Here is a 27,500-nt window from a genome sequence, read left to right as displayed (position 1 = left end):
ATAAATGTAATCTTAAATTTTACTCAAGTCTGCGAGTCTTCCTGATAGAAACGCTGTTACTAAAGACATTTTAACAAGACTTTACTTACTAGAAGTCCAAAGTGCTAAAAGTGCCAAAAATGAAAGAAACCCCCATATTTTAATATACAGCTTTATATATAATTTTGTAATCAAAACATTTTAATTATAGGGCTGTCAATCAATAAAAAAATGTTAACCCGAATTAACTACATGGTATACCGATTAATTATTCACACATAATACATATATATTTGCTGAGAAAGTCCTTCAAATAACAATAATTCAATATATAATGATTAAATAATTATAAATAGTTATATTTAAATCATTAAAAATAATATATATATATATAAACTAATTATACAGATAATTAACATGCATTACATTATTTTGGCACACAACTTAAGCATTAAAAAATATTGTGTATTTCCATATTATTGAACATAAGACAATCATTGGTCTACAGTCCACAGCGATCCATGATTCTGAAATTGAATTCGGCAATCAGTCCAAGACTTATTATTAGGGCCTGTCTAAGGTCACGTCAATGTACACCTGCATCAGATGGATTCTTTTGGAGTGTCCCGGTTGCGTCACCTCATAAATATGATGTTCTGAGGTCACTGTGTCAAGTTAAACAAAGTTTGAAACTTGCAAAAATGCGTTTTGAGATCCTTGCGTTCAGATTTGTGCTCTTGAATACAAGAACGTGTTCTCATCTTGTGCTGTCTGCTCTCGGTGAGTGTGGTTTGTTCTCTGTCTGTATAAACGGTGCGTTGCCTATAAAGCGAGTTTCGTTTACTGCCCCCCGGAGAAAACAGGTGGTACTTCATCCTTGAATTGCTTATAAGGAATATTCCCTATTACGGTCCGGGGACATGATTAATTGGATTAATGTTTTTAACATGTTATTTTTTTATATATATTTAATCGACACCCCTAATTATTACATACAAAATGCCACCTGTGGACTTCATTGGAATGGGCAGAGTCTTGGAAATGCATCTTAAATGAAACTTTCCATATATTTCACCGTATCGTTACTGTAAACTGTTAAGCATCTCTGTCTTAACACCCTCATACTCACAAGTGGCGAGACACGGAGGAATCGTGATAGTAATTATACAGCTCAGTCTTCAGCAAAGGTGGCACATGGCAAATAAAAAGCACGTTAAAATCATTACAATGTCGCTTATTTTCATATTGCCAGCAAAATCACTGCAAATATGTTGAGGATATTCAATAGACTGTATATTGCCTGGCACTTGTATTGTGTATCTTTGTGCATGATAGCATGAGTGCAGTATTTAATAATGCATGTGTGTGCATGCAGGTTTCCTAGTATGTTATGATGGCTGTCTGTGGTCAGTTGTGTTCAAGTCAGCTGACAATTATCGAATTCCTGAAGCCCGAACATTGACAGGCTGGGAAAAAATACTGCATCTCTCCTCTCTCCACCCTCTATACACCCATCTCTCTCTCTCTCTCTATCACATACTCTCCATTTCAATTCCTCTCTCTACGTCTTTTCCAGCACTGTTTATGTTCTTTCTTCCCTCTTTATTCCCTCCCTCTCTGCGGAAATGCTGAGGCGGCAGTGGCACTCTGACTGAATTAAGACTGTATGATTGATGCACAGCACTCTCAAACGAGAGCGAGAGATCACGAAGGGAGCCGAATACAGGAGGAAAAGGAGGGAGCTGGATAGAAGGGACGGATAAAAGATAAGACGAGGTGGAGAGGAGAGAAACTGAAGAGAGGAAAAAGAACAGAGGATGAGAGGAGTGTGAAATATGCAACAAAACACTTTTTAGTACAGGAGAGATGCAGATGTCAGGGAGTTAAAGGTCCTGCTTTGATACTTATAGCTGAAGTGTTTTTTATGTCAACAGTTAATAGTCAACAGTTGGCTGATGTCCTCTAAAAAGTGCAACACTGTGGCTTTGTGGCACATTCAAACCAATGCTCAGTGAGTTTGGAGCACAACTGTGTTTTTTTTACCAAAATTGTTACAAATTTAAATTGTTACAATTCCGTTTGGTGTCGCTATAGTTACTATAGTGTCTTGCTAAACATAATTGATACTTTTTACTTCTAAATTATTTTTTCACAAAATATTTTACTGTGTAATTACATGTATTGTCTTAAGCTTTTCCCCTTTAACTATAATGTGAATCATACTTTTTAATCCTAAAAAATATTTGACTGTACAATCACATGTATTATCGCCTTAAACAGCCATTTTAACCATTAACTAATAGGTAAATGATACTTTTTACATAAACAATATTTAACCATAAAATTACATCTCATTAACCAGTGTACATTTTCACCATTAATTATAAGGTAAATGTAACTTTTTAATAAAAAAAACACATTTTATTTACAATATTTTACAGTGCAATTACATGTATTGTCTTGTTAAAACCTGTATACATTTTCACTTTAAATTATGAGATGAATTTAACTTTTTACTTAAAAAACATAATATTTTTTTTACAATATTTTAACGTAAAATTACACGTATTACCTCGTTAAACTTAGAATACATGTTCACCATTAATTATAAGGTAAATTTGTCTTTTTACTTTAAAAAACATTTCTTTTTACAATATTTTACTGTAAAATTACATGTATTGTCTTGTTAAACATATTGTAAATTTTTACCGTTAACTATAATGTGAATCATACTTTTTACTTCTAAAAACGTTTTTTTTTTTTATTTTACCGTAAAATTACATGTATTGTCTTGTTAATACCTGTATACATTTTCACTTTAAATTATGAGATGAATTAAACTTTTTACTTAAAAAACATAATATTTTTTTACAATATTTTAACGTAAAATTACATATATTACCTCGTTAAACACAGAATACATGTTCACCATTAATTATAAGGTAAATTATACTTTTTACTTAAATTTTTTTTTTTTTACAATATTTTACTGTAAAATTACATTAAATTGCATATATTTTAACCATTAACTAAGAAGTCAATTATACTTTTTTCTTTAAATGTTTATATATATATATATATATATATATATATATATATATATATATATATTACAGTAAAATAAATGTCTTGTTAAACATACAGGAATATATATTTTCACAATTTACTATAAAGTAAATCATACTTTTTACCTTCCATTATATATATATTATTTCACCATTAAATCACATGTATTTTCTCGTTGAAAATGTTCACTAAACTATTAGGAGAATTATACTTTTTACTTCTAAGAAATGATGTCCCTGGTTATCAGATTTGGCTAACAATACTTAGCTATACTTTGGGGATAAACATTTCCAAGTAAACACATGCACATTTACATAAATCATATGGTATGTCCTCATTTACCTAAATGAGGACAGATCATAGACTTCTATTGTTTAAAAATAAAGTTAATTATTAATTATTACAGACTAACCCTAAACAAAGTCTCTGTCATGGCAAGTCAGTCCACTCGGAGGCTATCTTTGGAATGCTCCCGGGCGATATCTGTATCTGAAAGCTGATTGGCTCTTTTACCTGTAAGGCGGGACTTACTTTTTAACACCTGCAATATTGGGTGTTCCAATTTCTCCCATTCATTTTTAATGCAAGTGGTCCGTCTCGGGATAAACGGTCTCTATGGGATAAACCCATACCTTACCACTGAAAGAAAGCACTGAGATTCTACATCTATTTCACCAGTATGATTTTGCTTTCTCTAATGTAAGATCATTTGACCCATCTTTTGGGGTGACTTCTTGGTAAAGCAGAGTGCAGATGATGTTAGTTATATTACATTCACACAAGTCATGGCAGTATTGCAGGAGAGCTTGAAATTGTGGTTGAAACTCGATATGTGGAGAATTCCCTACACAATCTATATCAATATTAGAACATCACTCAAACACAGCTTCGGCCAGCACAGATCAATATGATCAGCCGCAGTAAACACAGATACATATTCAATATGTTTCAGATCTCTCTGTTGGATGGTGTGTTCTGTGGTTTGTGCAGGATGGCAACAACACACATGTTAGGATAGTTTGTTTGCACTTTTGTGCTTATCTTTAGATTTCTGAACTGGTGATTAGCATCGCATGTCTTCCCTGCTCAATATACAGCACGGTTGGCACCAGGATACAGTATGTTGTGTTTCGGAAGCTTTTTGCCCAGCATTAGAAGTGTGGTAGCCAACCCAAGCCACTGTTGTGTTTTAGACCTTGTTTGGGTCACTTTTTGGCTCAGTTTGCCAATCTAATGTGTAAGCAATGCATACTGTCTTTCTTTGGACAGATTTATGGTATCAGAACAGAATCAGGGCATTTATTGGCTAATGTCAATCAGATTTCCATATATGAAATTACAGTGATGTCACAGCACAGGCAACCGTTCTACATTTCGCTACAACAACTGTTATTTTTCACACTATTACTCACACTCAGGTTATGTTACGATATCAAAAAACTATCAACTTAAATGTTTGTATTACAGACCCACCTACATTTACACATGTATTCCAGTGTGATTAGCTTGCGCGGTAGCTCACCTGATAATGTGTTCGACTTTGGACACGGAAGACGGAGGCTCGTGCCCAGCCGAGCACGCAAGCTGACACGTGAGACGAAAGCGTCATAGAAACGGCACGTGGTTGCTTCTAAAAATTAGTTTTCATGTCGTATTTACAGTACTTTTAGGACTCTATTAGTTTATTGCTTTAGGCAGTGCTTTAGGGTAAGGATGTGGATTTTTTTGTTCACCTCTCATTTATCTTTTAACACACTATTGGTTAGGTTTAGGTTAAAGTTTTAGGTCAGGGAGGTAAGTTTTACTCAATTCACCTTAATAACCTTGTCTCATTACCTCACCATTTCACTCGCCTTTGGTACCAAAAAACAGTAGGCAGATACAGAAACCGATATTTTGATACTTACTTTATTTTTCCATCAGATATTAAATGTTTTTGTCCAATATTGATTTTAACAAAAAACAATAGGCCGATACCAATATTGTTATGAATGGGAAGTCAGGAGAAGGCAGACGGGAGGTGCGGATCCAAACGCGGCATTATTTGGCAAGCACAGACAAATACGGGAACAAATGAAAAATCCACGATGGGAAAAGACAAACTCAAACACAAAATAACATACAGCTGAACATAGGTTAATAAAACATCCACAAAGGGTAAGGTTTCCTCGAACGAACACGAATAACAAGAGTAGGCAAGCATGGGCACGAACATGAAACGTCAACGATCGACAACGGAGAGGGGAAACAACAGGGTTTAAATAGACAGACACGAAGATGACAAAATAACAAACAGGTGTGGACAATAATGCAGTGCTGGCAGTGAGGGCTGGGAATGATGGGAAATGTAGTTTTTACAAGGACAGTGAAACACGGGGCGGACAACAAGGGATCGTAACAGATATTTGGATACTTTATTTTTCCATCAGATATTAAATGTTTTTGTCCAATATCGATTTTAACAGAAACCAATAGGCCGATACCGATATTTTGACATTTTATTTCGCTATCAATATGAAATTTTCTTGTCCGATACCGATTTTAGCATGAGTACCTTTGAAATACATGAAATACATGTATGAATATGAATTGCCAGAGCCGAGCGTTTGTTTGTAAACAATAACTTGCCAATGTTGAGTGGAATCTAGCGCAATAGTAAACATGTTGGAAGAGCCGACTGTTTATATGAGTGTATCGGTGTTGAATGTAATATTGCTCTAGCTGCAGAATCAGGATCTTTCTGCATGTTGCATCAGTGAAACTGCCCTCACATGTTGTCTGATTGCATCCAGCAGTCTGCTCAGTGGCTAACACAGGCTTACCGCAATGAAAACCATTAAAGGAATTCATGATGGAGGCAGAAAGCAACAGAGAGCGTGTTAGGGTGAGAGAGAGAGAGAGAGAGAGAGAGAGAGAGAGACCCATAGATAGAGAGACAGAGAGAGAGAGAGAGTTCCAAGGGAGGAAATGAGATAAGAGGGCCCTAAGACTGTGGAAAAACAAACAAATCTCAGCTAATCAAGATAAATAGCTTCAGCTAGACCTCCAAAGACCTGAAAGCGGCAGTGTTCTGAAGAATTTAACGTTAAACAATAATGTAAAAAACAGAGCGAGAGAGAGAAGCAGAGAGAAAGAAATGGGTTTCAAGGAGTAGCCGAGCCGACTCTTTAATCTGTCATGTATCTATTTTTAGTGTAGTGTGTAGAACAGGAGGGGGAATTCATAACTGAAGGCTTTTTAGCATGATGGTTCTCACACATGCTCACTTCGTGTCGCTCTGCGGGAAAAACAGAGCATTTGAGGAAGAGAAGAAGATTCACAAGATGGAGAAAGAGAATGAAGGAGCAAGCATTAAAGGAATAGTTCATCCAAAAATGACAATTCCGTCATTTACTCACCCTCATGTTGTTCCAAACCTCTCGCTATTATGCATGTTGTGCATGTTAAAATTACAGTCTCCGTTCAAATAAGGTAAATGGTGATTTATAGAAAGAAAACTAGGGGTGCAGCGATATGAAAATCTTTTGTCTGATTTTAGCAAAAAACAATATACCGATACAAGACCGATATTTTACAACTTGATTTATTTTGCCATCAGATATGATTTATTTTTTTGTCCGATACCGATTTTTAAAAAAAAAAACCAGTAGGCCGATTCAGATACCGATATTTTGCCATCAGATATACATTTTTTTTGTTACTTTATAGTTTGTAGTTATTAAATACATTTCACAAATGTTATTTCTCATCTATTCTGCGCATGTAGTTAGAGGCACAGAAGCATTATTATAATTTTTTTTAATTATTATTTTCAGTTAGGTTTGTGAAATTGTGATTTTGCATTTGCTCATTTAAACCATCACATCATTACAACCGATATTTTGCACTTTAATTTGCCATCAGATATAAAAAAAAAATAGTCTGATACCGATTTTAACAACAACAAAAGGCCGATACAAATACCGATATCTTGTCACTTTCAAATCAGAAATTAATTTTTTTGTCGATTTTAGGAAAAAACTAACGCCGATACAGATACCGATATTTTGCCACTTTCATTATTTTGCCATCAGATATTAATATGTTATTTGTCCAATACCGATTTTACCAACAACAAAAGGCCGATACAGATACCGATATTTTGTCACTTTCCTTATTACTTTGCCATCTGATATTATCTATTTTTTTCTTTCTATTTTTTGTCTTTATCTCAGTTGGTTATGGCCAATGCTGTGTCTTGTGTATTCTTTCATTTATTTTGTAGGGAGAATGCAGGTTGTTTGTTTTATTTCATTTGTGATGTGCTCGTCTCATCAGCTCTGTTTCCCCCAAAGCACACTGTCAGCGCAAACCTAGAGTGCAGCGACCGCTTTAAAAACTCCCTGCCCAACACGCATGCATGCTGTTTAAACATGCAATCACCTTCGCCGAGGATTAGTTCTTGTCACTACTAATAAAAGTGCTGTCAACTTTAAGGTCAAATTTCCAGTGTAGTTCTCTCTGTGCATGCACTGGTAGAACTGTTCATTTGGATGACTTTTGTTCATGAATCAACATCTTAACTAAGTCCTGGGACAACATCTCTATCAAATCAACACAGTCCTATACCTAACCCCAACTTGAACCCTAAAATCAGATGGGTGAGAGGTTAATAAAAATATTGTTCAAGCCTCAGTTTGGCCTTTTTCATCAATGCAAAGAATAAAATATGTTAACGGTAATTTGCCTACAGTGTTGCAGGAAGGTCGATGGTATATTTGAACATTTTGAATGTATTATTTGTTATTTTTGATTATTTAAAACGGATGGCCTAGTGCATGACAGCATATCCTGTTGGCGATAATTGTCTGTTGGCATGCTCAAAGTTCTACTTTGGTGAATTTTGACCTGTGATTTGGTATGATGAGAAGATGTGACCAATAAAAAAAGTTAAAAAGAACTGTTAATTAATCTCAAAAACATGTGTTCTGCTCTATATGTGGTGCTTTTTCAATGACGAAATATTGATGACTAAAACAAAAAACTCAAATTCACCTGATGATGAAATCTGTCTCACGTATACTGTGCACAAGATTAAGCAGTATGCAGAAAACTGACGTATACTTTGCCCTTAAAGGGACAGTTCACCCAAAAAGGCAAATTCTCTCATCATTTACTCACCCTCTTGCCATCCCAGATGTATATGAGGGTCATTCTACTACAGAAACGGCTGCTTTTGAGGTAGCAAAATGTCTAAAAATATATATATATTTTTTTTTAAACATTGAACCTAGGTTACATTTATTGGTAAGCCCCTTGGCTTTACGAATCCACATAAATGGCAGCTTAACAGGTTTAATTAAAAAAAAAAATATATATATATATATATATATATATATATATATATATATATATATATATATATATATATATTTAAAGAAAGCTTGTGTCATTTTTTTATCACTAGAGTTACTTTATAGTATTTAGTCATTAAATACATTTCACAAATGTTATTTCTCATCTATTCTGTGCATGTAGTTATTATAATGTAGAAAAATTACAAATTAAGCTTTTAATCATTTCAGTTAGGTTTGTGAAATTTTGACCATCATATCTTTGCTATAGTCATAACAATATTTGAAGTAATACAAATATAGTGATACAGTCCTTAAAATATGTGGAGTGGTGGTGGCGTAGTGGGCTAAAGCACATAACTGTTAATCAGGAGGTTGCTGGTTCGATCCTCACCGCCACCACCGTTGTGTTCTTGAGCAAGACACTTAACTCCAGGTTGCTCCGGGGGGATTGTCCCTGTAATAAGTGCACTGTAAGTCGATTTGGATAAAAGCGTCTGCCAAATGCATAAATGTTAATGTAAATATTAAACAGTAAATTTATAGAAAAGGATGTATATGTTAAATATGACTGGTTACACCAGTGACACAATGAAGCTCATAATATTGCATTCCTCCAATACTGATTATTGTTTGTCACCAATATCAATTATACGTCATCTCTAAAGCTTGGCAATTCCTTTACAATAAAATACCAACACCTAAAAGCCTCGAATGAATTATGGAATAAGTGAGGAGATTTCTGATAACTGAAAAGTGACTGAAAACACACAATGTGCCTTTCTTGATAGAACGTCAGCAAGTACGAGGCGGTAAGCCCCGTCTGGTGGTCTGAAGAAGTTGTACTCTGAACCGTCATGTCCTGCCGGAGATAGGAGACAGGGGTGAGGAGCCTACCCCCGTGCAGGACGGGACTCAACAGGTGGTGGTGGGGTGGAGGAGGTTGCCGTGTTAGCACACTGAAACAGCAATGTGATAGATTGTGAGCAGACTTATAAAGCAACGGCTTACATGTGATTGGCTGGGAATTACCCAGCTAATGGTGCGATGATGTACAGCTGCTAGTCTTCCCGCTAGAACAACTCTGCGCTTACATATACAGTATATAATATTTATTTGGAATTTCATTGATTTATGTCAAACATGTCATTAATGTGAAATTGAGGTATACATTATTACATTTAAAATAAGACTCCAGCGGTTTAATCCATGTCTTCAGAAGTGATATGATATGGGTGAGAAACAGATCCATATTTAAGTCCTTTTTCACTATAAATCTCCACTCTCACTGTCACATTCTTCTTCTTTTGTTTATGGCGATTCGCATTCTTTGTACATATCGCCACCTACTGGGCAGGGACGAGAATTTATAGGAAAAAAGTACTTAAATATTAAATATTGATCCCTATCATAAAGACATATATTAAATGACTGGATTACTTTTAAGCTGCCTTCATGTGCTTTTTGGATCTTCAAAGTTCTGGTCACCATTCACTTGCATTGTACAGACATACAGAGCTGAAATATTCTGTCTTATTTAATTCTCTGTTTTCCTTCTTTCAGACTAATTTTTTCTCCCAATCACCCTTTTCTCCCTCTTCCACATCTCTTCCAGAGTCTTAAAATTGGTCTGTGAATTATTGAAGGCACATTAAGTGCTGCAGACTGCGTTAATACTCCAACTGAATATGATTTACCATCTGCGTCGTGCAGCTGCACAACTACCAGGTCGAAAAGCACCACACAAAAATATATTCACACAGAAGGTGAGGACAAGCATTTTCCTACATCGGAGGAAATACTGTAAGAAATGCGAGAATGCAAAGTAGTTTTGCACACAGGACTTACAGTGTCCTCATCATTTCTTCCGTGAAGGGTTTGCGCAAATGCTCCGCTTTTGTCTCTCAGAACAGCCGCTCTGCACATGCTCATTTCAGTGCTCCAGCGGTTGCCATAGATACCTCTTTAAGTCTCCCAGCATGCACTTTACTACTTGCAATGTTTTCCCAGAGCTAGCTTTGTGTTAGTGTTTTCAGTGAGCTCTGGATTAGTAGTGTGTGTGCGTCATTATTAGACTTCTCAAATGTTTCTCAGCTGGTTTCTTGAGAACTAACAGTGAATAACGTATTTATATTAAGTAACATAGTAACATAGTAACTAAGATGAATAAATGCTGTAAAAGTATTGTTCATTGTTTGTTCATCATAACTAATGTAAACGAATGGAACCTTATTGTAAAGTGTTACTTTTTTATTCAACTCAAAATATTATTTAAAATGATTGAATCATTTTGGCTACATTATGTTACACCAACAAAAGAAATGCAGGGGGTTATATTAAATATGAATCGATCCTTACGGTAATCCTTTCAGGTAAGCACTTTGTACTGTGCAATCACTGTTAATGTTGTCAACAAAAGTACTGATAAAAGTGTTTGTTGAAAAAGGGGTTTCTGATTTCTGATAAAAAAGACGCATCGTGACAAGAATCAAACATTTTTCTCCCAATTTGGCATGCCCAATTACCAGTGTGCTTTTAAATCCTCGTGGTCACGTAGTGATTCGCCTCAATCCGGGTGGCGGAGGACGAATCCCAGCTGCCTCCGCGTCTGAGACCGTCAATCCGCGCATCTTATCACGTGGGTTGTTGAGCGCATTGCCACCGAGACACAGCGCGAGTGGAGGCTTCACGCTATTCTCCGCGGCATCCACGCTCAACAAGCCACACCAAGAACGAACCATATTATAGCGACCACGAGGAGGTTACCCCATGTGACTCTACCCTCCCTAGCAACCGGGCCAATTTGGTTGCTTAGGAGACCTGGCTGGAGTCACTCCATGCCCTGGATTCAAACTCGCGACTCCAGGTGTGATAGTCAGCGTCTTTACTCGCTGAGCGCAGGCCCCCGAGCAATGCATACTTAAGAGAAACACTCAAAGAACACAAGCATTTCTTTTAACTTATTATGTACTTTGAAGCTCGTTACCATATTCGCATATTTTTGCTGTGGTATTAAAATTGTTATGGAGAACTGTGAAATTTCACTGGTATCAGTACTGACTACTAAAACAACACTATTACCAAACCACATTCCCCGATATTCTCTGTGGCCGCAAGAGTGAGAAAATGCATACATTTACATTTATGTATTTGGCAGACGCTTTTATCCAAAGCGACTTACAGTGCACTTATTACAGGGACAATCCCCCCGGAGCAACCTGGAGTTAAGTGCCTTAATCAAGGACACAATGGTGGTGGCTGTGGGGATCGAACCAGCGACCTTCTGATTACCAGATTACCAGTTATGTGCTTTAGACCACTACGCCACCACCACTCCATGTACACATAAAGCATCACTTCCACCCCTAATGAACAAACGTTGCTTTTTATTTTGTATAAGTGCTAAAAAGCTTCCAGACTTTTTCAGTAGCTGAAAATGCTAGGACAAAAAGTGAAATAGCGAAACAATTTAAAGTGCTACCAAAATGTGTAGTAAAAGTTCCAGAGGTTTCATCACAGCTGTATGTGTTTCTCTGTGTGTATGTCACAAGTATGATATAAGCGGTTTTGACAAGTGCTGAGAGTGTGTGTGTTGTATCACTGTCAGTGGCAGCTGGGAAAGAGACTCACAGTATCTGGATAATGACTGGTCTATTACAGGCAGGCTGAATCTGTCCGCACTCATCTGTTTAATGTGGCCCTGCAGCCCTCAGTGTGTGTGTGTGTGTGTGTGTGTGTGTGTGTGTGTGTGTGTGTGTGTGTGTGTTATTTTTGTGTGATTGTGTGTGAACTCAGGCCTGTAGCTCTGTATCCCTCACACATGAATTCACATGAATATATGAACCCTGGAAGGTTTTCTTTTAAATACAATTTCTGTCTTTTAACGTTATGGTATAATGCAATTGCTATTTATATTATATTGTGATAAACTGTGATTAGCGAATGCGTTGTGATTGTAATAGAATTGTAATAACTACTTTTGACTTAGAATTGTGCAATGTTTGGTATAAATAATTGTAATTTGCCTTAACTTTCCCTCTCACTCCGTTTGAGTGGATGATTTTGACCACCATCATTGCCAACTGCATCGTACTGGCTCTTGAACAACACTTACCAGATGGAGACAAAACTCCACTGTCAGAACGATTGGTAAAGTGCAACACACACACAAACATTCACACTTACTGAATGCATGTGATTACAAATAAACATCCAGTTGTTCAGATTTGTACTTGCCTTGTCAACATTTTGGCACTGACCCCACCACACATAAATACATATATATACACTCACCTAAAAGATTATTAGGAACACCATACTAATACTGTGTTTGACCCCCTTTCACCTTCAGAACTGCCTTAATTCTACGTGGCATTGATTCAACAAGGTGCTGAAAGCATTCTTTAGAAATGTTGGCCCATATTGATAGGATAGCATCTTGCAGTTGATGGAGATTTGTGGGATGCACATCCAGGGCACGAAGCTCCCGTTCCACCACATCCCAAAGATGCTCTATTGGGTTGAGATCTGGTGACTGTGGGGGCCATTTTAGTACAGTGAACTCATTGTCATGTTCAAGAAACCAATTTGAAATGATTCGAGCTTTGTGACATGGTGCATTATCCTGCTGGAAGTAGCCATCAGAGGATGGGTACATGGTGGCCATAAAGGGATGGACATGGTCAGAAACAATGCTCAGGTAGGCCGTGGCATTTAAACAATGCCCAATTGGCACTAAGGGGCCTAAAGTGTGCCAAGAAAACATCCCCACACCATTACACCACCACCACCAGCCTGCACAGTGGTAACAAGGCATGATGGATCCATGTTCTCATTCTGTTTACGCCAAATTCTGACTCTACCATCTGAATGTCTCAACAGAAATCGAGACTCATCAGACCAGGCAACATTTTTAAAGTCTTCAACTGTCCAATTTTGGTGAGCTCTTGCAAATTGTAGCCTCTTTTTCCTATTTGTAGTGGAGATGAGTGGTACCGGTGGGGTCTTCTGCTGTTGTAGCCCATCCGCCTCAAGGTTGTGCGTGTTGTGGCTTCACAAATGCTTTGCTGCATACCTCGGTTGTAACGAGTGGTTATTTCAGGCAAAGTTGCTCTTCTATCAGCTTGAATCAGTCGGCCCATTCTCCTCTGACCTCTAGCATCAACAAGGCATTTTCAGCCCACAGGACTGCCACATACTGGATGTTTTTCCTTTTCACACCATTCTTTGTTAACCCTAGAAATGGTTGTGTGTGAAAATCCCAGTAACTGAGCAGATTGTGAAATACTCAGACCGGCCCGTCTGGCACCAACAACCATGCCACGCTCAAAATTGCTTAAATCACCTTTCTTTCCCATTCTGACATTCAGTTTGGAGTTCAGGAGATTGTCTTGACCAGGACCACACCCCTAAATGCATTGAAGCAACTGCCATGTGATTGGTTGATTAGATAATTGCATTAATGAGAAATTGAACAGGTGTTCCTAATAATCCTTTAGGTGAGTGTATATATGCATGTGACAGAACAAATATGAGTATAGTTCATTAGATATAGTAAGAATTTAATTGTCAACAGTAGCTGGAACTTATACAGCTATAATGTAACTCTAATAACTACAATGTAAATGTAACACACAAGTCACAGAATATCATCTATGCTAGTCAGCTCGATACATTTACCTCCCAGGAGGTGATATTTATTCATGCATTTTTTTAATGCATAGATTTGATCGTTTTAGCCGTGTCCCAGATTCAGACTTTCAATATTAAACTGTGAAAATTACGTAATAAAAATAGCAATTATTGCATGTTTAAAACTTTGATATTCTAAACAGAGTCAAATGAACATAAACCATTTGAATATTTGTTGTTTGAAAATGTTTTAAATCCACTTTTTAACCATTAGGACTGTCCCAAAATTCCCACCACAATTTTTTTAATTATATTTAATTATATCACATTAATAATAATATAATAAATATATGAATATATAATATAATAAATGTTATAAATGTATAACGTAATATCTATAAATGTAAATATAATAAATGTTTTTATTATTATTATAATAATTTAGTTTAAGTTAATACAAGACGAGTGATGTGTGAAGAAAACAAAGGAAAATCAAGTAAATAGCTCATTAGTATGCAGAATATTGCATATTGCAAGTTGTAATTTTACCAAATTATGCAAAACATTTAGAAATATTATTTAATTATGTGTATTTAAAATACATAAAGTGTTATCTATGAAGGTTACTTTAGCAAAACAAAGGAGTCGACCATTTTATTTCAGAAATGTCAAAATTATGTTAAAAATGTCATTTTCATCAGCGTCATTTCCGGGACAGAATTCTATTAAACGCAATACAGAATTTGAGATGTGCTGGGAATGACACCGAGAAGGGAACTTTCATGACAAATATGACATAAATCTCCTCTGATGCATGTACATACACTGTTGGATATTGTACGTACACAAATTAAATAAGCAAGTGAGAGTGTGACATTTGGTAACTTCATTTTACATTCTAGAGACTAAAAGTGCCCGAAACTGTAAAAACACCCATATACATAAAGACCACGTACACGCTACAAAGTTTTGGGAGTGAAAGCCGCATTTAAATTCGGGAGTGAATCCCTTAAATTTTCGTTCCATGGGCCTCATTCGTGAAACATGAATTTTTGTGTAAATCATTCGTGAAAGCCGTTCTGACGTCAATTCTCGGATTCATGAAAGTTTTCGTATTTTCAAAACATTAGTCGATACGAAGGATATTCACACCTGCTCCCGACCACGTGTAAATCGTGCGTGAGACATCCGAACATGTTGTGTTCTTTCAGGTAAACTGAAAAAGTTAAATTTTATTAAGTAATAAAATAATTAACTAATATTTAAATCAATGAAATTAACATAAATTTGTAAAAAAATAAAATAAAATGCTTATCGTTTTTCCAGCAGAAGTGCTTGATTTTTCTAGAAGAAATTAATGCCCTCTAACGTGACTGGTTGGACAGTTTTTTATTTGATATGAGCTCAATAATTTAGGTTTCATAATTTAGTATAGGTATCTGTAAATCGCATTTGGTTGATAACGTATGTTCAATGCTAATGCTGTTAAACCTATAAAAAAACACATCGCGGGCATGTGTGGTCACAATACAATGGGGGGGGGGGGAATAGAAAAAGCCCACACATTGTCGTATAGCTTGTTAATGGTGGTGGAGATCCTCCTCCAGACATGAACTGAAAATGTTTTACTCAAATTTTTATTGCCTTCTTAAACTGATTCCCAAAATGTCTCCGATGGCAGCAAAAACATGCGTAAAAACGTAAGTCCTCACTTTCTTTGAGACGCTGTTGTTTGCTAAATCAAAATATGATGTGAATGCACTTCATTCATAAAACGTATTAATGTTCCGTATAGATGTTATCAGCATTCACTTGCGAGTCTGGTGTCTTCCTTAAATGGCGGTTTCATGGGCGTGGATTATGCTATTTGTGAATGAACATGCACACGCCCCCTATTTACGAATGTTTGGAGATTGAAGCGTTTGTGAATATGGCCGAAAGTTTTCGGAAAGCTCCATTTTATGTGCAAATTATGCAGAATTGACTTAAGTTTTATAAATGAGGCCCCATGTGTGTAAGGAATAAAGGAGTAACTAATGCAATTGCGATGATTAAACAACGCTGCAACCTCTGAATGAAAAAACTAAATGCCACCAGTTTAAACCGTTTGTGCGTGCTATATTTAAGCATGCACAATAATGCACAGGACACACTGAGAAACTTCGGGAGTTAATTTCGGGAATTGCAGAATGCTATGGTTGTAACTCCCATAAATGACCAAACTAAGCACTGAAAAGTGAACCGACTAGCGTATTTAGCTGTGGTGTGTACGTGGCCATATAGTGATGCTGTCCCATTAGGGCAAAAACGTAAACCCAAACACTGACGGTGTGAACTTAGCCCCAGTTTTATACACTTTGATACCCACAAAGACACAAGCACAGTCTGAATGTTTAGTTATAAAATGTCCTCACTAATGGTCCTGTCTACGATTTCTTCTTTCTCACAGGATGACACGGAGCCGTATTTTATTGCTATTTTTTGTTTTGAGTCGGGCATCAAGATTTTGGCACTGGGATTCGCCTTTCACAAGGGCTCCTACCTGAGAAACGGCTGGAACGTGATGGACTTTGTAGTGGTGCTCACAGGGTGAGTTATACAAGCACACACACACACCGGAGTCAGATTCTCTATTCTTATTTACATACAGGAACACAATAACATTCGTCAATCGAATGTTTGATTGTGATTGGTCAATCGTGGTATTCTGGAGTCAAATATATTAGTATAATGACTGCTAAAATGTTATTTGACTGATGTCCCAGGCAGCTACATAGTTTCATGTCTCTTGTATCACTCTGCAGTTTCTTTCATCTCACATACTGTAATCGAATAATATAATCTCAAATCAGTATGTCCCTTTATTTATACAACTGACATAATGTACAGTTAGCTGGTCATGATCCCAAAATAACCCCTTTTCAGGATGAAACAAGATCACCTTTTTGGGGTTTATTTGATAATGACCAGCTGATTGCACATTATCACTTACGTAAATACTAAAAGATTTACTAATCAGATGGCCAGTAAATATGCCCAGAGAAAGACACGCCCCTTCCTGAACTCTGTGTGTGAAGCAAAGCTACACACACACAGTGGAGGTCTGGTTGGACACAGGCTCCCTCATGTCTTAATGAGCACACACACACACACACACACACACACACACACACACACACACACATGTATTCTCAGACACAGGGCAGATCACAGCAGCACTGAGGGAGCAACCATCAGGCCATGTCTGAAATGTCACCTCACAGGGAGGCACAGAGAGTGAGAGAGAGAGAGAGAGAGAGAGAGAGATGGGTGTGTGTGTGGGGGTGTGTTGTAGTATTGCAGTACTAAGGAAGGCAGGGTCATGTGACTCCATTACTCTATTCTCCTGGGCTTTGGAATATTGGAAAATGAGAGAGAGAGAGAGAGAGAGAGAGAGAGAGAGAGAGAGAGAGAAAGAGAAGGGAGCGGGTGTTGATGTGGAAAGAAGAACTATAGCAAATATAGAAAAAAGAGAAGACAAAAGGAGACAAGATGAGACAAAATAAGATTAGATGGGAAGGAGACAAAAAGGGAAGAGGGGAGAATATGAGACCAAAGGAAAGACAAAACGAAAGGCAAAGAGAAGAGATGAGACGAGATAGAAAGAGACAAGAAGAGAAGAGACAAAATGAGCTGCACGAAAGAAGAGAAAAGACAAAACGAAAGATGAAAAGAAGACATGAAACGAGAAGAGATCAAACGAGTCAAGAAGAGATGAAATGAGATGGAAGGAAACAAGAAGAGAAGAGACAAAAGGAGACAAGATCGAATGGAGAAGAGAAAAGACAAAATGAAAGATGAAAAGAAGACATGAAACGAGAAGAGATCAAACGAGATGAGACAAAATCAGTCGAGAAGAGTAACAAAACAAGACAAAGCGAGAAGGGACTAAACGAGTCAAGAAGAGATGAAACGAGATGAAATGAGATGGAAGGAAACAAGAAGAGAAGAGACAAAACGAGACGAGATCGAATGGAGAAGAGAAAAGACTAAATGAAAGCTTAAGAGAAGAGATAAAATGAGAAGAGATGAAACCAAACGAGAAGATACAAAATGAGTCGAGAAGAGAAGAAAAGAAATGAGATGAGACTAAATGAGTCAAGAAGAGGAGATGAAACGAGATGAGACACGGTAAAAGAAGATGAGAGGAGAAGAGACAAAACAAGACAAAACTAAAGGAGACGAGAAAAGACAAAACAAAATGCGAAGAGAAGAGACGAAACAAGAAGAGACAAAACGAGATGAGACTGAAGGAGGAGGGAAGAGATTAAATGATTTGAGATTAATTGAGAAGAGAAGAGACAAACGAGACAAGACAAAACAGGTCAAAGAATAGAATAAACGAAACAAGACAGTCTCAATGAGAAGAGACAACGAGAAAAGACCAAATGTGTTGAGAATAGACGAGACGAAAAACAAGATGAAACGAAAGGAGAAAAGACGAATTGAAAGGCGAAGAGATGAAACGAGATGAGACAGAAAAAGGAGGGAAGAGATCAAATTATTTGAAATGAATTAGGAAGCAAAGAGACATAAGTAGAAAATACTAAACGAGTCGAGAAGAGAAGAAACGAAACAAGATGAGACAAAACGAGAAGAAACTAAATGAGAAAAGAGGAAATGAGAAGAGACGAAACTAGACAAAACTAAACGAATCAAGAAGAGATGAAATGAGATCAGATGAGGTAAAAAGGAGACAAAACAAGAGGAAACAAAAGGAGTCGAAAGTCAAAACAAAAGGTAAAGAGAAGAGACGAAACGAGATGAGACTGAAGGAGGAGGGAAGAGAAGGAACAAACAAAACAAGATATGATGAAATGAGAAGAAACGAAACAAGACAAGACTGAGGTTGGGAAGAGAAGAGATGAAACGAGATGAGACGAGGTGAAAGGAGACAAGAAGAAGAGACAAAACAAGACGAAAAGAGTAGAGAAGAGAAAAGACAAAATGAAAGGTGAAGAGATGAAACGAGAAGAGACAAAACAAGATGAGACGAAAGGAGTCGAGACAGAACAAGAAAAGACGAAACGATTCGGTAAGAGAAGAGACAAAATGAGATGAGACAAGGTGAAAGGAGACAAGAAGAAGAGACAAAACAAGACAAAACAAGAAAAGAGACAAGAAGAGAGGAGACGAAACAAGACGAAATGAGTCGAGAAGAGAAGAAACAAAACTAGAAGAAACTTAATGAGAAAAGACTAAACAACATGAGACAACATGTAGAGAAGAGAAAAGAAAAGAACATGGACAATACAGGAGGAGGGGGGAAGGGAAGGGAAGAGAAGGAGAAGAAGAATGAGTGAAACAAAAGGGAGCGAAGCGAGCAGGGTCAAAAGATGTCTCTGTGTTTGTTAGCTGCTGCAGTAACCTGCTTTTCACTACTGCAGTTGATCAATCAACCAGCCCTGGTTTTAGCAGATCCACACACACACACACACACACACACCCACACAAACCTGAACATAGCTAATCATATACTACATGCTCAATACACACATTCTTACTCACCGTTGACTGCTGTGTGTGCATGTTGGAGGTATTTGTAAGTGTCAGCTGACTTTCACAGCATTATCTGTGTGTGTGTGTGTGTGTGTGTGTGAGCGTGTATTTATCACTTTGTGGGGACCAAATGTCCCCATAAGGATAGTAAAACCCGAAATTTTTGACCTTGTGGGGACATTTTGTCGGTCCCCATGAGGAAAACAGCTTATAAATCATACTAAATTATGTTTTTTGAAAATGTAAAAATGCAGAAAGTTTTCAGTGAGGGTTAGGTTTAGGGGTAGGGTTAGGTTTAGGGGTTAGAATATAAAGTTTGTACAGTATAAAAACCATTATGTCTATGGAAAGTCCCCATAAAACATGGAAACACAACATGTGTGTGTGTGTGTGTGTGTGTGTGTGTGTGTGTGTGTGTGTGTGTGTGTGTGTGTGTGTGTGTTACAGAAAAAGAGCTGCACTTTGATGATAAAATACATCCTCCTCCACGCTGCTTCCTGCAGCTTTGATTTGTATTTACAGTCAGACTCTTACACACTTTAACTCACTGGAACACACACTTACAGTACATAAGCTCTGTCATGTTGTGTCACTCATTATAACGGAATCAAGTGGTCATGTTGTTCCCTCTCGGTCAGAGATACACAGAGAACCGTTACTAAAAGAGGTGTATCAGGCCTCCTTTGTGTGCCAGACTATGGACCAACTGTGTTCTGTTGATGTCCAGTGACTGATTCTCACAAAACCTGTCAAGAAAATGTCCTGGCCCTATATGACGGCAAAATCAAAAGAAACTATATAAAATATAAATTATATTTTGCATATGGAAAATGAAGCCTATTTTTAAGGCCATCAGGATTTTTTACATTGTGACATTATTTTCATTCAGTTATGCACATATCCCGAGTTCGTGGTTAACCCTGAAGCTTGTTCACATAAATGAGTGACGTTTGTCACGAACAACCAATGGGTGAAGCTTGGATAGAGTCATTCAGTGTGATTACTTCTCACGAGACATTCAGTGTGATTTACATCTCCACCGAAGATCAAGAGATCATTATGAAAATATGAAGCATTCACACAAACACACACACAGGTGTCGGACAGCTGTCCGTAAATCTCTCTCTCTCTCTGTCACACTGCCGTCTTCGGTCAGCCTTTATCCCTCTTGAGGGCTAATTAGCCTGATTAGGGGCCGGGTGTGCGGAATCATGGCTCGGCCCCGCCCACCACCCTGCCACATTCCTCCCTCGTTCTCTCAGGCTGGGGAGCCCCCAGCATGACGTACATCCCCCTCCCTTTCCCTGGGCAGCAACGACGTGGCAAATTAACAAAACATTTTTAAAAAAGAGAGGGAAAAGCCAACACAGAGTGGCAGTAGGAGAGAGAGAGAGGAGAGGAACACCCCGCCGTGTTCCGGTGGATGGACGGAGTTTCCCCCGCCCCTTGTAGTGGTCCTCCCGCTCCAGTCGGTTGGCTAGGAGCCCCTCCCCGCTCACGGTCGGCGGTCTAAGACCCCGCCATGTTTCAGTGGCTGGTAGGGGTCTCCTCCACCCCTGGCAGTGGTCCTAACCTCTCCAGGCAGTCGGTTAGGAGCCCCTCCACCCCTCGCGGTCGGTGGTCATACCTCCTCTCTCAGGCGGTCGGGCTCCTCCGTCCAGCGGCGAATGGCCACGGCACTCAGTAATCCTGACTCTTAAAATGCAGCTAAACTGGTGCTTAGCATAGTAGGATTGCTGCTCACCACTTGCGCATTTTGTCACTCCACTGCCAATGCTACTGATTGGAAGAGGTCAACGTTGTACACAGCTAGCTACAGTTGTCTTCTTAGCACTGCTGCCATACTAACGAATCTTAAAATGTGACGTTTTACTCCTGAAATTTGTGTGTCTGGATCAGCCCTGTAGCAAGGAATTCTGGGCCCTGTGAATATACATTGCTCTGGGCCCCTTACCTATTAAAATAATACAGTGTTGAATTTGTGGGCCCCTCTGGACCTTTGGGCCCCTACTAGCTACGGCTCTGGTCTGGATAACTGTTAGTTCTACAGTTAGATTTAGCCCTAAAAGAACACCAAAGATATTTAGTTTCAAATCCTGTTTTAAATGCTCTTTATTGTAAGTGAGGATGTTGGAAATGACAAAGACTGCAGTGAGGAGCAGCCCAATCCCTCTCCATAATCTTAAAACTCAAGTTCTACATTTTAGTTTCACCTCAGAGAATTTTAAATCAAGGCTGCAATGGAGCATGATGGCAGAGTGACATGCACTCATGAGCTCTGAGCAATTTGTTACTGGTCAAAGAGGTCAGTTTAGAAATGCTAATGTTGACAAATAACTTCTACAAGAACGATTTTTTGACATCAATATTTTTAGATGTACTGTACATAGAAAAGGTGTTTTCGGTGCTGTGACTGGTCAATATTTCATTTGGAGTTCGTTTAAATAGTCCTGTGGTGTGACAAATGAATTTCTGAAAATAAAATTAAAAATGCAGCTGCGTGTATGAAAGGTCAATAGCGCTTCGTGGTCATCATGGCTGTTAGAGAAGTTATTAATGTAAACATAGACAATCAGATCTGAGCGTTAGACCTTCAGTCTCTGTCTGTTATGTTGTTAATATTAATCAAACAACAATATTGAAAAGAAAACCACTCAATGCTATAGGGTTTGGAAAATGAAACCATTTGATGTTGTTTATTTATTTATTTCAGTTTTTTTTATTTCTGTTCTTAGTTTACCTGATTAACTACTTTAAATAAACATGAAGTAACGATTACATAATTGAGAAACCATTTTAGTAGTACTTGAAACCTCCTTGTCGATGATGATAATGATACCAATTCTTCCCTGAAGAACAATCAAATTATGCATTTCTTTTGGGGATTTTATGCTATTTTGATATTATTTAAATGTACATTTCAAAAATGTACCATTAATTTGCATATAAAAATAGGCACATTTATGTAAAATTCAGACCCTACACTTCTATAAGTTGAAACATGAAGAAAATATGAAATTGGGACATAAATTGGAAACAGATTTCTGCCACCTGGTGAACAAAATATAAATATCATGACTTGAACACCATGTCATGCCAGTTACAGCCAGTAGATGACTGTAGACACACACTGTGTAGTCTGATGGCTTGTTGTAACCTAATTTTATATTTTATCACAAGATATACATTTGGATATATATTTAGAAATGATCAAACTATTATGGGACAAAGTTTAGCATTTTAAAATTGATTTGAAGTGTCAGTTTTTGTAGTTAATGTTATTATGCTTCCAACCAAACCTGACCATGGTGTTACAAAGAGAAGACACAGAATAAGCTTTTTTCTACCCAATGTCAAGAAAATGAACATCAAGAAATAAAAATAAACTGCAAAATTATGAAAATACAATTAGAGTATAAAACAGAAGAATAAAGAAGATTATTTATTGTGTATGTGTGTGTGTGTGTCTGTGTCTGTGTTTGTGTGTCAGATTGCTATAATCAATCAGATGATGTACAACTGATGCCAACTATGATCAATGCTGTAGACCTCCACCTATTGATGCCCTCATTATGTGTGTGTGTGTGTGTGTGTGTGTGTGTGTGTGTGTGTGTGTGTGTGTGTGTGTGTGTGTGTGTGTGTGTGTGTGTGTGTGTGTGTGTGTGTGTGTGTGTGTGTGCGTGTGTGTGTGTGTGAGCGTGTATTTATCACTTTGTGGGGACCAAATGTCCCCATAAGGATAGTAAAACCCGAAATTTTGTGGGGACATTTTGTCGGTCCCCATGAGGAAAACAGCTTATAAATCATACTAAATTATGTTTTTTTGAAAATGTAAAAATGCAGAATGTTTTCTGTGAGGGTTAGGTTTAGGGGTAGGGTTAGGTTTAGGGGATAGAATATAAAGTTTGTACAGTATAAAAACCATTATGGCGTAGTGGCTAAAGCACAGGGCTGTTAATCAGATGGTCGGTGGTTCTAACCCCATGGCCACCACCATTGTGTCCTTGAGCAAGGCACTTAATTCCAGGTTGTTCTGGGGGGATTGTCCCTGTAATAAGTGCACTGTAAGTCGCTTTGGATAAAAGTGTCTGCCAAATGCATAAATGTAAATATGGAAAGTCCCCATAAAACATGGAAACACTACATGAGTGTGTGTGTGTGTGTGTGTGTGTGTTGCCAATGTACAGTTATTATTTGGCAGATTCCTGAGTCGTGACTGTGTTGGCTATTGGATGTCTTTGCCATGCCAATCTGTGACTTTACTACTGGCACACACAGCGAAAAGACACAGAGTGGAAAAGATTGAGAGATTGAGAGAGAGATTTAGAGTATAACACCATGGTTTAGACTGTAAAAGATTTTAGGATTTCTACATTTCTGGACACACCTTAGTGCTGCCATGCGCAGCTGTTTCCATAGCGATATTATGTAATAAGAGAGAACAACTGAAGGCCAGAGAAGACACTTCTCTCTCTCTGCCTTTATCTCTTTATCATTGCCTCTCTTTGTAGCTTCTTCTCCCTGTGTTTACACACACACATATCAACTCATTTTAATGTTATGAGAGAGATGCCATCTAATTATTTTACTAGAAAACTAACTATCCAGATAAGTACTCAAGTAGTTTTTGTTTAGTTTTTTCTCGGCAGGTCAATGTTTACCTTATGTAAATGACTTAGAGGTTGCATTAAACTAGATTTTCCACTATTTTCCACTTTTGAAAGAAAACCATATAAACCATGGACTGTTCATTTTCATTTGAACCATCTTTGCTGTATGTGGTATTAAAAACGTTTTAAAAGCATAAGATTTGTAATTATACAGGCCTTACAGTCAGAAAGATTATCAGTCAGAGAGAAAGTCTGACCAACAATGCATTGCTATTTACAACTTGCTAAGGTTGTCTCACTGGTGACTTGGTATTGGCTTGTTGCTACAGTAGGTGTTTCTAGGTTTTTTGGCTAGTTGGTATGCGTTGCTGGGGGGTTTGTCTGGTTGCTAGGCATTGTTAGGGTGCTCTGACTAGTTGCTAAGCTGTTCTGGCTTGTTGCTAGGCATTTCTAGGGTATAATAGCTGGTTGCCAGGCATTGTCAGGGTGTTCTTACTTGTTTCTAGGCTATTCTGGCTAGTTTATAGGGTTTTTGTATGATTTCTAGGCATTGCTAGGGTGCTCTGACTTTTTACTAGGCATTACCAGGATGTTTTGGCTGGTTGCTAGGCATTGCTATGGTTTTGGGCTGGCTGCTAGGCATTGCTAGGTTGTTATGGCTGATTGTTATGCATTGTTAGGGTACTCTGACTAGTTACTAGGTACTTTTGGCTGGTTTCAAGGTGTTGCTAGGGTTCTGGCTTGTTGCTAGGCATTTCTAGGATATTCTAGCTGGTTGCCAGGCATTGTCAGGGTGTTCTGACTTGTTGTTAGGCAGTTCTGGCTTGTTTATAGGTGTTGATAGGGTTTTTTTGTCTGATTTCTAGGCATTGCTAGGGTGCTTTGACTTTTAACTAGGCATTACCAGGATGTTTTGGCTGGTTGCTAGGCATTGCTATGGTTTTGGGTTTGCTGCTAGGCATTGCTAGGTTGTTATGGCTGATTGTTCTGCATTGTTAGGGTACTCTGACTAGTTGCTAGGCAGTTTTGGCTGGTTTCAAGGTGTTGCTAGGGTTCTGGCTTGTTGCTAGGCATTTCTAGGATATTCTAGCTGGTTGCCAGGCATTGTCAGGGTGTTCTGACTTGTTGTTAGGCTGTTCTGGCTTGTTGATAGGGTTTTCTGTCTGATTTCAAGGTGTTGCTAGGGTGCTCTGACATTTTACTAGGCATATCTAGGATGTTTTGGCTGGTTGCTAGGCATTACTATGGTTTTGGGCTGGCTGCTAGGCATTGCTAGGTTGTTATGGCTGGTTGTTATGCATTGTTAGGATACTCTGACTAGTTGCTAGGCAGTTGTGGCCGGTTTCAAGGTGTTGCTAGGGTTCTGGCTTGTTGCTAGGCATTTCTAGGATATTCTAGCTGGTTGCCAGGCATTGTCAGGGTGTTCTGACTTGTTGTTAGGCTGTTCTGGCTTGTTGGTAGGTGTTGATAGGATTTTTTGTCTAATTTCTGGGCATTGCTAGGGTGCTCTGCCATTTTACTAGGCATTACTAGGATATTTTGGCTGGTTGCTAGGCATTGCTATTGGTTTTGGTCTGGCTGCTAGGCATTGCTAGGTTGAAATGGCTGGTTGCCAGGCATTGTCAGGGTGTTCTGACTTGTTTCTAGGCTGTTCTGGCTTGTTGACAGGTGTTGATAGGTTTTTTTTGTCTGATTTCTAGGCATTGCTAGGGTGCTCTGACTTTTTACTAGGCATTACTAGAATGTTTTGGCTGGTTGCTAGGCATTGCTATGGTTTTGGTCTGGCTGCTAGGCATTGCTAGGTTGAAATGGCTGATTATTATGCATTGTTGGCTGGTTGCTAGGCGTTGTTATGGTTTTGGGCTGGCTGCTAGGCATTACTAGGTTGTTATGGCTGGTTGTTATGCATTGTTAGGGTACTCTGACTAGTTGCTAGGCTATTTTGGCTGGTTTCAAGGTGTTGCTAGGGTTCTGGCTTGTTGCTAGGCATTTATCGGGTATTCTAGCTAGTTGCCAGGCATTGTCAGGCTGTTCTGGCTTGTTGATAGGATTTTTTTTTTTTGTCTGATTTCTAGGCATTGCTAGGGTGCTCTGAATTTTTACTAGGCATTACCAGGATGTTTTGGCTGGTTGCTAGGCATTGCTAGGTTGCTATGGCTGGTTGTTATGCATTGTTAGGGTACTCTGACTAGTTGCTAGGCTGTTTTGGCTGGTTTCAAGGTGTTGCTATGGTTTAAGGCCGGTTACTAGTATGCACAATATATCGGTGGCCAATATATTACTCGCCGATAACCGGGAAAATCAAAATATTATCACGCCGATAATGGAATTACCTCTGATATATTCGCCGTTAATTGTTTTTTTGGCTTGCAGCTGAGAATCACAGACTGTCTGTGGCTTGTTTCATTCAGGCAGGAACTCGGGCAGCCTCAGCGTCGCTGTGTGAGTGAAAGCCGAGCTCTTGTTGCTCTATGAGGATTATTTCAACATCTCTCCACCTTGTTATGTTGTTTTGTGTCTGGTTTTTAATCAGGATCGTCTGCTGTAAGTGCCACAAATGCCATTTCCCATATTCTGTTTATGTTTCCTGAGGCAACAAATGAAGACGTGACAAAAACCATGTATGTATGTTACATGGGGCGTTTTCATCATTTTCATGAAACATAAACAGAATGTGGGAAATTGCACATTGTTACTTGCAGCACAGCATTGCGATTAAAACGATCCTCAAAACAACCTAACACGGTTCATAGAGTTGAGACTCATGACTATTCGATCTGTATGATGTTACCTATTCCCTTTATGATTGTTGTGTTCATATTTCATATGTTATACAGTTGAACTGTCACTGAATATTAGACGTGCATAAACAAACATTCATAACACACACACAAACCACCACAGTCATAAATATGACAGCATATATACAGAGATTAGGGTTAAATTGTGTGTTTTGTTGTTTAATGTTCGTTAAAAGCTGTTTATTGCCTCTTATAGTCTTGATGCATTATTACAGCTGTTTGAAGTTCATTATTCTCTCTCTGTTAGTGAGTCATCAGGAATACCGTAAACACTCTATAAATGGGCAGCATACAATGTATGCAAGTGAATTGCCATTTATTTCTCATTCAAATCAGGATTCATCTGTAATATTGGCTCTTTTCTGGTTCATGTTACATCTGCCAAACCTTAAATATAAAAATAGCTGCAAGTCCAAATCCCAAGCTTTTAAATGACACATCTTTTTCAAAAGAGAATATTTTAATGAATAAGCTAGAAGTTAGGTTAAAGGATTAATAATGAAAACTTTTTTTTAAAATATCGGTTATTGATATCGTTAATG

The 27,500-nt window shown here is 38.1% G+C and overlaps 1 protein-coding gene across 3 annotated transcripts in view; it reads left to right on the top strand.

Annotated features, from left to right (window-relative positions):
* The first annotated feature begins 12,434 nt into the window (after nt 1-12,434).
* LOC127626226 (voltage-dependent P/Q-type calcium channel subunit alpha-1A-like) overlaps nt 12,435-27,500 on the top strand; it is a 132,928-nt gene continuing 117,862 nt past the window's right edge. For all 3 annotated transcript variants that reach the window (XM_052101858.1, XM_052101857.1, XM_052101859.1), the window contains exons 1-2: nt 12,435-12,527; nt 16,459-16,598. In XM_052101858.1, coding sequence (XP_051957818.1) covers nt 12,435-12,527; nt 16,459-16,598 — 233 coding nt within the window. The remainder of the gene's footprint in view (nt 12,528-16,458; nt 16,599-27,500) is intronic.

This window comes from Xyrauchen texanus, chromosome 32, assembly GCF_025860055.1.
Source record: "Xyrauchen texanus isolate HMW12.3.18 chromosome 32, RBS_HiC_50CHRs, whole genome shotgun sequence".
NCBI classification, from domain to species: domain Eukaryota; kingdom Metazoa; phylum Chordata; class Actinopteri; order Cypriniformes; family Catostomidae; genus Xyrauchen; species Xyrauchen texanus.
This window is presented reverse-complemented; position numbering and strand designations above follow the sequence as displayed.